The 12,507-nt window shown below is 26.1% G+C and overlaps 1 protein-coding gene and 1 long non-coding RNA gene across 3 annotated transcripts in view; one reads left to right on the top strand and one right to left on the bottom strand.

Moving 5' to 3' along the window:
- LOC100578220 overlaps positions 1-12,507 on the top strand; it is a 58,290-nt gene that overhangs the window by 4,001 nt on the left and 41,782 nt on the right. The window contains exons 2-3 of one of the 2 annotated variants that reach the window (XM_026444775.1): positions 2,799-2,843; positions 3,920-3,947. In XM_026444775.1, coding sequence (XP_026300560.1) covers positions 2,799-2,843; positions 3,920-3,947 — 73 coding nt within the window. Of the gene's footprint in view, positions 1-2,798; positions 2,844-3,919; positions 3,948-7,199; positions 7,865-12,507 lie in introns of those variants that run through there. The other variant, XM_006568073.3, reaches the window with a different exon arrangement.
- LOC102654492 lies at positions 6,156-6,784 on the bottom strand. The gene is made up of 2 exons (XR_411084.3): positions 6,497-6,784; positions 6,156-6,425 (listed from the first exon to the last, which is right to left on the bottom strand). It is a non-coding gene; the product is annotated as an uncharacterized LOC102654492 (long non-coding RNA).

Genomic DNA, 12,507 nt, shown 5'->3' with positions numbered 1-12,507 from the left:
ATCCACCGCGCTGTTTAAGTTGACAGGCACACGGTAGAGTTCGATCCAAATTATCGTGGCGGACGTTTGAATTTTTTGTGGTAAAGGACCTCGATCAGGCCAAACCTGAAGCTGATGGGGAATATCCTGTCAAGAGGAACACAGGTTCAACCAATTCTACCAATTATCGAACATGTAACCGTTTCAGAGTTCGCATGTTTGCGCGTTCAATCCTCTTCTATTTCTATAGAAAACTCAAGCCTGATGAGGACCAATTTTTTCTTTTTTTTTTCTTTTTTCTTTTTTTCTTTTTTATTCATGGGTATTGGATAAAATGCACATCTATTATACAGGACGTTTCCCATAGCGTGATACAATTGATTAGGACCATATTTCTCAATCTTTCTTGAGGCACAATTCTTTTTTTTTTTTTTTTACATTTGAATAAATTGTAATCCGCATCCTTTTTCGCAATTAAATAAAAATAATATTTTAAATTATAAATATTCCATTTTTTATCCGCGTAAAAAATCTATCTACAGTTTAAATATAAAATGTTTAATATTTTTGATATTTTAATATTTACTTGCACATAATTATTATGAATTTTTATTCCTTTCGGAGTTAAACTTTTTTTTTTAAATGTACGAAAAAATTTCTTACGCTTAAAAACATTTGTCGATTTTTTTTTAGAAAAACCTTTATCTTTTATAAAAAAGATAAGTTGTATAAAATTATCTTGTTTCACGTTAGAAAAAAAACACGCAAAATAACAATAATAAACAGATTTATTATTTATTTATCAAATAAAACAGTACTACTAACATTTATTGAACATGAAACTATTAATATTTTTTCATATTCTTCTGTTACAATAAATCGTAAGTCATTCCCATTTATTATATTAAATATCACGTGATATTTTGAAATAAATAATTGCTAAAAATTTTCATTATATTTTCTATGATCTGACTCTACGAAAATCATCTCGCGTAATCCTTTTAAACATTTAATCAGAGAATGATATTACGTATAAATCCGAATATTGTACAATAAAGCTTTAATCGACAAGTAAAATTAATCGATTTTATAGAAAAAATAATATGTATAATTGATGATTATTATTTCTAATTGTATATATATATAATCGTAATTATATGTGTCAATTTTATATTATTTATATAGTCGATCAGATTTATATTGTTTACGTGCAATTAACATAAATAAGATAAGCAGAGATAAGGACTATATCTACATTATTATGGATTCAATATCCAAATAATTTAATCAATAGAATCACTTTATTCTATTTTCTATTCGTTATATTATTCGATTTATAATTAAATTATTAATTTAATAAATAATTGTAAATCTATATTTTTCTAAATTTTCTACTAAAAATATTTTAAAAATTATTGGTTTCGGTGTTTAGAAAAACCACATGTTTACGGATATATCAACGTTTGACGCAAGAAATGTCTTCAAAAACGGGACAGGAAACGGTGCAATCCGAAAAGTTAAATTAATAATATGTAAAAATTAGATTTTTTCCTTGGATTCGATTAGAATAGTTTAGCAATAAAACCGTAGATTACAGGAGTAACCTAAACATATAATCAGAGGAATCGGTATCTCGTGAGAAAATATCCGAATATTTAATAGCATCGAATCATGGAACATAAAGAAACTTCTTTATCGATTTTGGATCGATAATCTTGTGAGAGATCATCGAAGACATTCATAAAATCTTTGAATGTTCATTCACAAAAAATACCGAATAGATTAAAAAAAAAATATTATTTACGTTCAAAATTTTTGAAATATGTAAAATTATAAAGAGAAGGAAAATTAAAAGAGTCGGATAATTTATAGATTTTTTTAAATTTCTAACATTCTTATTTTTATTACATTTATTACATTTGATAATGTAGATTTATCGAATAACTTCGGATATTCGAATAATTTTATCAAGTATTTTTAATATTAAAAATTTAAGTGATATTTAATCCTATTGATAGATCATTATGGAATTATTAATTATGTATAATTTTTTTTTTCAAGAATTCTATTTAATGCGAATATTGTTAACATTTCGATGATGAAATTATTTTTAAAACATGATTGAAACGAAATAAATATAAAAACATTTGATATATTATGTTAAATAAAATAGTAAATTCCTTTGATGGAATTTATCGATTTTGCGTTTCAATTTCACGAAAATTAACTTTGAGGAACGTTTCTCTCTTGTTTGTCTTGTGGGTATTGTATCATTATTCAATTTGATGTCTTTGTTATCTCTATCTTTATTATTTTTTTTATATATTATAGTTAATCATTGATTCTTAATATAGTAATCGTTCCAGAATAATCGATTTAAAAGAATAATATAATAAAGAATATTAGATATAATTTTATTTTTCTATTAATTTATAAAAAATATTTTTTTTACCATGATTCTTTATTGAATATTTTTTTATTTTATTTTTCATAATATATTTTTATATAATATTTTTAATATAATATTTTTAATATAATATTTTTAATATAATATTTTTTAATAGTATTTAAATTAGTATTTAAATACTAACATATTTATAAAAAAAAATAATAATAACAAGATACAATAAATAAGTACGAAATAATATCTCAAATGAATTTCAATCTGAAAAAAATGCATGTAAAGAAATATATATATATATATATATCTATAATTTTTTTTTTTAAATATGTTATCGAAATTGGAAAGAAAATATAACGATTTTTCTAGATATGATTAACAAAGATATATTATAACGAGTATTTCTTTGTTGTTTCAGATGATGCAGACTAAGAACGTAAATCAAACCGCGTATGGAAACGATGTAAGTATTATAATTACAAAAATTATAAATTATTTTGAAACGTATAGGATGCCCGGTTAATTATCGTTATAATTTTTCTAATAACTTAAACAATTAATATACTTATTTTACAATAGTTGACATTCTTTTTATTTTTTACTATTAGTTTTAATATTAAAAAAATTTCAAAAATTTCAAAATTTTTCTTCGATAAAATAGACAAAATTGTACTCTTCTTATCTATATAGGAATGAGAGTGATTATGAGATAACATGTTATTGAATTTGAAAACATTACATTGCAGTTATATCATTTGTGTAGAAAGATATTTTCATCAATTTTTAATTACTAATAAATAAAAAAATAATGCCACGTAGAAATATTTTAATATAATTAATATTTAGAGAGAAAAAAGCTTTCTCACCTCATTTTAATGATTTGATCACGTCGTAGAGGGATAATTTTTGCCTAAACTCGTTATTATTTTGCACTGAGATCGAAATATTTTCAACCTATCACGATTCACGATGAAATAATTTTTTAAGTAATTAATAATTCAACGTATAGTATGTAAATAAGTAATTTCTTAATACTGCAATGATTTATATTAAACAAAAGACAAATTGCAATCTGTCGTATGATTACAATTAATGCATATGTTGTCATAGACATATATATATATATATATATATATATATATATATATATATTTAAAATTTTATTTAATTATTTTTTTTGCAAATATCTCAAAAAATGAAATCGAACAACGATATAATGTTAAATCTAGAATCTAGAAGTTATTTATCTAGAAGTTAAAATAAAATATCAAATAAAGAATACGATATTCGACACAGATCAAAAAATAACTTTTTTAATCTTTTATTTTGACTGGAATCAAATTGTTAAACATAACCGAATATCTTGTATATATATAAAAAAAAAAAACAGATATAGAATAATAACTTTTATTTGATATGGATATTACACTATAAAAGCAATTTTATATGTAATAATTTTATATAATCATTTTTATTAATCTTGCCTCCATCCAAATTTTCTTTTAAATTTCGCTCAATTGTGTTGTTTATATGTTACAGAAGCGCCAAATTGACTGCTCGACCGAAAGTAAGTACGCTTTTTCATTTCTCAAACTAATCTTTCTTCGCATAAGATAAGAAAAAAAATTTTTTTTTTAAATCCTTATACTGAAAATCTCGACATTTGTCAAACAAAAAAATGCATTGGCAAAAAATATATATAGATATACAAGTGATGATCTTGATCTTAATTTGATTTACTAAAAATCGTTGTGCTAAAAACAAAAAAACAAATAATGCTTTTTTTCGAAATAAAATTAATTAATTAAACAGGGAAATAAAGTAAATATATACTTATTTTTTATAAACTCTTCGTTCATTGAATAGACAAATCTCATTTATTTAATAATAAATTTATTTTTTGATAATATTATCATCATTTATTATTATAATATAATGAATTAGATTAGATACGTTTACGATTTGATTTGGACTTTTGTTTTAACAACGGATCTTTTTTTATTACATACATTTGCTCATATACATTGATACTATATTATTAAATTATATTAAAATCTATGATACGATAAAAAAATATATATAAAAAATATATATATAAAAATATAGGCGAAAGTTAAATATAAATTATTAATTTGATTTTTTTTACTATATTATACTTATATATATATATATATATTTCACAAATGTAATTGATAAAGAAGAAACGGTATGAATGAATAAATCAAACAATGCATAAATGATACATGACTTTATGTTAAACATTATGTTAAACAATGCTAATAGATCTATATTAATTTTAATTAATATTTTTAATAATCAACCGATGAATTAATTACGATATAATATAGAATATAAACATATATCGATAAAGCAGAAATCTGCAACAATTGTTCCTTTTTTCATAAATTACGAATATTTGCAACAATTTAAATTTATATTATCAAATATAATTGAAATTCGATTAGTCTATATTAATCATATTTTCTAATATATTCTATGCAATATTGTAATTATTTTATTACAATTTTGCCAATATTTTTATCAATTACAAAAAAATACATTGATTATCGATAATTCTTATGTTTTATTTATTTAAACAATTTCGTTAAAATGAATTATCAATTTATTCATTGATATGATTATTTTGCTATTAAATTTGAAATATCATGTACAATAGAATTACGATAGTATTTGTATAATAGAATCTTTTCATTATTTTATTCTCTCTACTTTCATCTGAATTTTCTCGTATCAATAATATACATATATACATATATACATATATTATTCGAAGTATATATCCTTCTATTAGAATAAAAATTGTATGTAAATATATTTCAAATATTAAATACTAATTTTATTTAATCATTACCGATATTTGTTATAATTAAATATTTCGATTTTGATTTCTTTCTTTCTTTCTTTCTTTCTTTCTTTTATTTATTTATTTAATGTATTGTATATAATTCATTTTAATTTCATCCAACGAGATAAATATCTCGTTAAACAATATTTCTGAGGGAAAGATACGATGAATAGAGGGTTATTCGTATGTATCTATATATCTAAGAAAGAAGAATTTTAAAGTTTAAGTTTTTAATTTAAAAAGATTTCATTCATATATACATATCTGTGCGCGCGTATATAAACAGAAATCAATTTATAATATTAAAAATTAATAAATTTAATTTAGATTTTTTATTTCTCGATCAATTGATGAAATAGCATAAAATTATCATTTCTTATCATAACCGTATTTTATTATGTCGTTCCATTTCAATCGCAAATTCGAAGAAAATCACAAATGATTAAAAAACGATACATAAACGATACATGAATTCAATTTACATGGTTTCAAAATCATGATACGATATTTGCTTTTACCATTATTTTCGATTATTATGATTAATAAGAATTTAAGGGCCATCTTAAACCACGATCGAGAAAATCGAAGAGAAGAATTACGATCGATAAAGAAGGAATCGAATCGTTTCACTCGGTAAAGATCGTCGAACCCTGTAGAGGCGCCTCGACCTTCGTTGCGGGCCCCAAAGAATTAAGAATCCTCTTGTTCACCGATAAACCTTGCCTGTAGCACGCAGGTGGGGCGAGGTAAAACGAGGTAAAGAGAGAGGAGAGAGATGGTTGTCCCGGTGCCCACCTGGCGTCTCACCCGAGGCTTCACGCCAAGTATTACTACGTCGCTGCTCGGACGAGTTGCTTATGGGATAGCACGCGTCAAACAAAGTGGCGAAAATCGTCGAGCACGAGGTTGTTTTTTTTTTTTTTTTTTTTTTTAATCGAGGGATCGGGAGCGCGCGAACCGTGATCGAAGAAGGTGGTAAAGACGATGGTCAACAACCATGTCGAAGGGCCGCCAACTTTCTCAGATGGACTAGAACAGGTGAACTGAAACGAGGAAACACGCTGAGCTGACTTCCTGTAAGATCGCATGTCCCAAGAGGATAGATTTCGAGTCAAATTGTGGATCGTTATGGCAAAGGTAGTTTAATCTAGTTTAACGGTGATCGGAAGGATTTTAATTCTGTGAAATAAATTGATTGAAATTTAGAAAATTTGCTGCAAAGAAAGAAAAGTTAGATAAACTCGATTCACCGTTTCTTTATATTTTCTTATATTTCCTTGGCTTCGAGGATGCTGAACTGTTGCTTTCTTTCGCGTTGGCCGTGCGAATGTTTCACAAACATGGGGAACGTGCGATTTTAAAAGGTGGCTTGAAGTATATGCGTGTTTCAATACGCAGAAACAGAGTGAAAGGAGTAACATTCAATCTGGTAGAACAGAGTTGCTTTGAGAAGAGCATCGATTATTTTTAAAATCTTCTCGCACGAATCACTCGTTCTTTAATTTCTTCTATTTCGATGATTCGAAATTTATCTCAATCGTGCTTCGTTATTTTTTAATAGAAGAATAGTGAGAATAAATTTTCTTGAGAAATAGATGGAAAATTTGTTTAAAAGTTGAAAGAGCACAAGAAGAATTGAAATCGTTGACGATAAAATATTGGTGAAATAATTAAAGATAAGATATTGAAATAAGTTTTAGTTATTTTTAAAATTCTTATATTCAATATCTTATTCTTTAACACAAAGCTTAATAATCAACGTTACGTTTTAAAATTGCGATTAACAATGACAATTTCGTGGATTCATTTGCAAATCGAGGGAAAAAAGAAATTTATAGATAGTCAATGACAGAGAGTAGAGGAAAGAAAAAAAGATATTGAAAATTGGATAAATTACATGTGATATTATATAATATCATCGATGTACGTAATAAAAAGAAACGAGCAAAAGAATAACGAACATATTTATTAAGAAGTTGATAATTGAAAATCGAAAAATTTATAATAATATCACCAAAGATAATCACCATCCGAATAGAATTAAGAAAAATATAATACAAATATTCAATGAATGTATTATATACATATGAATGTTCGTTTATTCGAAGAATTATCATTAAAAAACATTGGTCGCAGAGTTTGGAAAAAGCTGATAACTTTGAAAATTAATAATACTATTTGGACGAGATATTCGCTCTAAATAATTAAAGGTATAGAAGAATGCGAGAAATCTGAATGAAAGAGTGATAAAGAGAAAAAAGAAAGAGAAGTCGGACGGCGTGGGAAGGAGAAAGTGGGAGAATCAGTTGGTTAGAGTGTGGTAAAATAGCGCGGAGTGGGATCATCGAATCGGTAGACTCGGATGTGCAAGGTCGGAAAGGAAGACGCGTTGTTGAGAGGCGGGAAGCGTGGAAATAAAAGTTGGTGTCGCTCGTTAAAAGGATGCGTGCGCGTGTGCGAAGGGGAATTTTTCCTTTGGAATCTTGATTTTTGCGTGTGTAGTGTGGGTACAGAACGGGGCGGGAGGAGGAAGAGACCTAGCTGATGCTACCTAGCTGATGGAAAATATCTTCTGCTATGCAATTCCTGCTCGGCCATCGTGGGATTTCACCTGAGAGGTAAAATACACGTATTTTTTATCGTTGATAACGATGAGATCAAGTTCGATATAGCAAACTTATAAAAATAAATAAATCGAAATTGAATTCATTGCAAAAGATTCGTTTCGTGGGATTCAAATATTATCATTATCCATCGATGAAAAGTTTTCGGCTAAATGCACAACGAAGAGGAAAAACAAACAACTTGATCTCAAGAAATTGCACAATGAACGTAAGATTTCTTCTTACGTTTGCCAAGTATGATACGTGTAATTTCAATGCGGTTGCCCCACACCGACGCTCAAACAGGCTCTATAAAACGTATTACTGGAATCGAATCAACATTATCTGGAATTTGTGCCAGCATATTACGGTGGAATGTTGCGTTCCAAGCAAGTTGTAAACATGAGATCGCGAACGTGTTCGGTGAACGTGTGCACGTAAAATATTTTTTCGAAAAGAAATTTACGATTTCTCCTTGATTCTCGTCGACGTGTTAATGGAATTTTTTGTTTATCACGATAATTAATGAATATTGAAATAAAATTTGTCTTTTTCTTTTAATTTTAATTAATTTCAATTAATTTCACTTAATATACTTATATATTTTTAATTTTATGGCGATTTGGAAATATATCATTTTAATTTATTCTATATTTTTAAATTATTTTATTGAATTATTAATCCCATATAAAAGTATGATATGACTAATAAATGATATTAAATAATACATAATATACGTATAATTAATATTTTATTATTTATTAATTAGAATGTAATTATTATATTACGTACGTGAATAACATAATAATTAATGTGCAAATATTTTAAGTATCAATAATAGCAATATATTTGTAATTTTGAATCAATGGTTAAAGATAAAATCATAAGTAGTATATATTTATCTGTTCGTAAGCTTTTGAATGGTACGCGTTTGATTAATAGATTAATTATAAATTAATCGATTTATTATTTTTAATAAAGTATAATCATGAAAACTTTTATTATATTTGATTAATTTTAATCTGATCAATAGAATTGATTTAAATTAAACAAATATATATAATATAATATATAATTATACATTTTATTTGGTACTATTTGATACGTATGGCTATTTTAGTGTATAATAACTGAAAACTTTTATGAAATTGTTATATTACTAAGAAAACTCGTAAAGTTAATCGTATATCATTAGTTGGGCTATGATTAACAGAATTACGTTGTTAAAGGATGCCGAATAGGCATAAATGAAAAGTAATTTTGAATGTAGATGCAAATGAATGGAAGCGTAATCAAAATGCGGAAATGCAATGAAACAAAATTTAATTGTGGTTATAGGAAAATGAAAGTAAATAGTAAGATTATATATATTTGTATACATTATCATCTGCTGTTTGTATATACGCTAATTCCCAGATTTGAACAAATAAAACTGATATTGTGCAAATTATACCATTAGTAGCGTTATTAATGGAAAAATTTTATATATATGATGAACAATAAATAATATCCGAGATTGAAAGTTTTCAATTTACACATATGTATATCTATTTTTGTTTCCAAAAATATTCAATCATTGGTATAATTTGCAAAACAAATTGAAGAAATATATTTTTTGAACGTGTAAAAATATTCGAATGCAAATTACAAATTTATATTGTTAAATTAAAATAATCAATTTTTAACAAGGATTCTTTACGTATGACTGTCTCTATATATTGATTGTTAAAAAAAAAAAGATAAATAATAAAATTATTGGATAAATTACGATATAACACTAGTAAATTTTGAAAAGATAAAAAAAAGGATAGGATTTAAAATATAAAGCTGTGAGTATCTATTAGTTTCTAGATATTGATTAAAATCTTCCGATATTGAATGTTGTCTATACGCGTGAAAATGTTGATTATTGTTTTTCTATCATTTCCATTTTTACAAATAATTAAACTTATATATCCATCACACTTGATATCTATCCGCAAAAAGATTTGAAAATATAACAATTCTTAAACGATTGAATATATATGTATATATATATATATATATATATATATATATATATATATATATATATATATATATATATATATATATTAAATAAATCAATACTACATGTTTATAGATAGGTGAAGATCCATTTATGGACGTATAAGTATTCAATGCATCGAATATATCGAAATAATACATCGAAAGATTTCTAATAAAACTCGCAACTAAAATTTTAATATATTTCTCGTCAAAATTTCGATTCAATATGACGGTTAGATTGTATCGTGTATTTATTATAAATTTACTTTTCAATAAAATTTGACTGTTTTTCTACCGATTTCACACAATTGTTTAATATATGAAACAAAAATATTTCGATCAATGAATACAAAATGTTTCTCATGGAATTAGAAAATGGCTAAGTTCAAATATCTTTCGCAAATACATTTGACGATAGGTGAATTATCGTATTGAAGTAATTTTTAATATCAAAACGAAATAAAAAAATAGAAAAGGAACGATTCTCCAAAGATTTAGCCGATTTATCTTTTTTTTCTTTTTCTGGATAAATCTAGCGGGACACGAAGATGTGCTGTGTTCATCGTGGCTTTATTTTATCGTTGGTTGATGGATAGATAGACAAAGGTGCTGTACAGTTATCCACGAAACGGTTGATACGCGTTACAGCAAAGATGAAGGCAGGCAAAACAGCAGATGTTCGATACCGTTGAAAATACGCGAATACTTCGAACGATTCCACAAAGAAAATCGCTCGAACTGACGCGATGGATATTTGGGAGGAGAAAGAGAATTTTTCGCTCGTTCGAAGGATCAAACTATCAGATGATTCGACGATAAAACGAGGAAATAAACTCGATCGTTTATTACCGCGGAGAGTAGTGATTTTCACGATTAGAAAGGAAAAATAAATAACTGTGCGATGTATGTGTTGTGATTGTTGAGAAAACGAGCAACAGGGATCAAGAAATGGGAGCTTGTAAAACTGGTACGGAGGCGTTTTGCTTTTTCTCCGATGCTAATATTAAGCCGGTCGGAAAACTTGGACGTTTCTTCGTACGCTTCTTAGAACGTATGATATATCAGATTGTTGAACGAAAAATTATTTAAAGCAAATATAACAAATATGGAATAATATAAACATTTTTTAAAATGTTTGAGAAAGTTAAAAATATTAAATTACTCTTAATTATGCCTTTTGATACAATAATAATTAATAAAATATTTTTATTATATTTTTATTTTTAGATGAGATAAAAGAAAAGATATATAAAAAAAAAAATGTAAAAATTGATGCGATATCTTAAATGAGAAAATATAAACGGATATAAATATATAATTTTGAAATGATCTAAAAATCGATAAAATTATTTACGTATAATTTATGTAAAATTATTGCGAATGAACGTAAACAAATAAAGCAGCGTGAAAGTAAAAAGAATGTCAACAATTGACAATAATTGGCAATAATTTTCAAGCCACTTTTCACGTGATGTTTTCGATTTCTAAACAAGATAGAAACATGGAAATATCAAAAGAATATATGAAATATTTACACAATAATTTAAGCAAGATCTAAATGATATCGTACAAACTAAATTGACTATAATAGAAGCGAAGCGAAGTTCGATGGATCGTTACTTAGCTTAGCTAATGTTCAATATTGCTTCGTGAAAATGACATTTATTACATATACCATACGCGGCGATAATGCTTCTTTTTAAAAGAGAAACTTTTTTTTAATCAGTTTTTTAACGCATCTTATTTATTAATTTTTATCTTATTTATTACATCTTATTTATATAATTTTTCTTATATACTTTGAAAGATAGAGGTACGCTTCTAGCCTAATTTAATGGGTTCTCTTATATCTATATTTTCTTTTTTTTTTTTTACAAATATTTAATCAATTCAAATACAAATTATCAACCAATTTATCAAGATATTTGTTATGTTGAAATATTTATAATTTTTAATATATAATATTTTTTAATATATATATATATATATATATATATATATATATATATATATATATATATATATATATATATCAAATAATATATGTTTATCATTGTCCATGGAAGAATTTCTATTTCCTAATTGAAAATGAAATTAGATTATTATTCGTGCAAGATTTTATCTAAAAATCTATAATCGTACAACGATAAAAAAAAAAGAAAAAAGAAAAAGAATAACGATTCGTAAGATGCAGATCGCAATTGAAATGGTTTAGCGATACTTCTCTCTTTCTACGTCGCGTGGTTAATTTTACGCTGGAAGAAGGATTTTCATTCTCACGGTGGCGGTGCAGCACGAGAGAAGGAGAAAGGGACGCGGCCTCGATAGAGGAGAATGAAACCTCCTTCCCCCGGTAAAACTAGTTGGCTGGCAAAAACTAGACGCTATTCAAAGAGCGTTTGTATGAAGGTGGACGGACGGCAAGATGCGTCGAGAGGCGATGGTTTCAGGATGGCGCGTGGAAACACAAGGAGCAAGATGAGAAGGAAGCGCGAGAAAGTAAAAGAGACGGGGTTGAAAAGAAGAATGAACCGAGGGACCAATTTGGAGGATGGGATAATTTCGTTAGCGGGATAGATCGCTGTTTAAGTGAATTTTTATTACCTAATTGCTCCTTCCAATATACATAT

Source organism: Apis mellifera, linkage group LG13, assembly GCF_003254395.2.
Source record: "Apis mellifera strain DH4 linkage group LG13, Amel_HAv3.1, whole genome shotgun sequence".
NCBI lineage: Eukaryota > Metazoa > Arthropoda > Insecta > Hymenoptera > Apidae > Apis > Apis mellifera.
The sequence above is the reverse complement of the archived record's forward strand: the minus strand, read 5'-3'. Positions and strand labels throughout refer to the sequence as shown.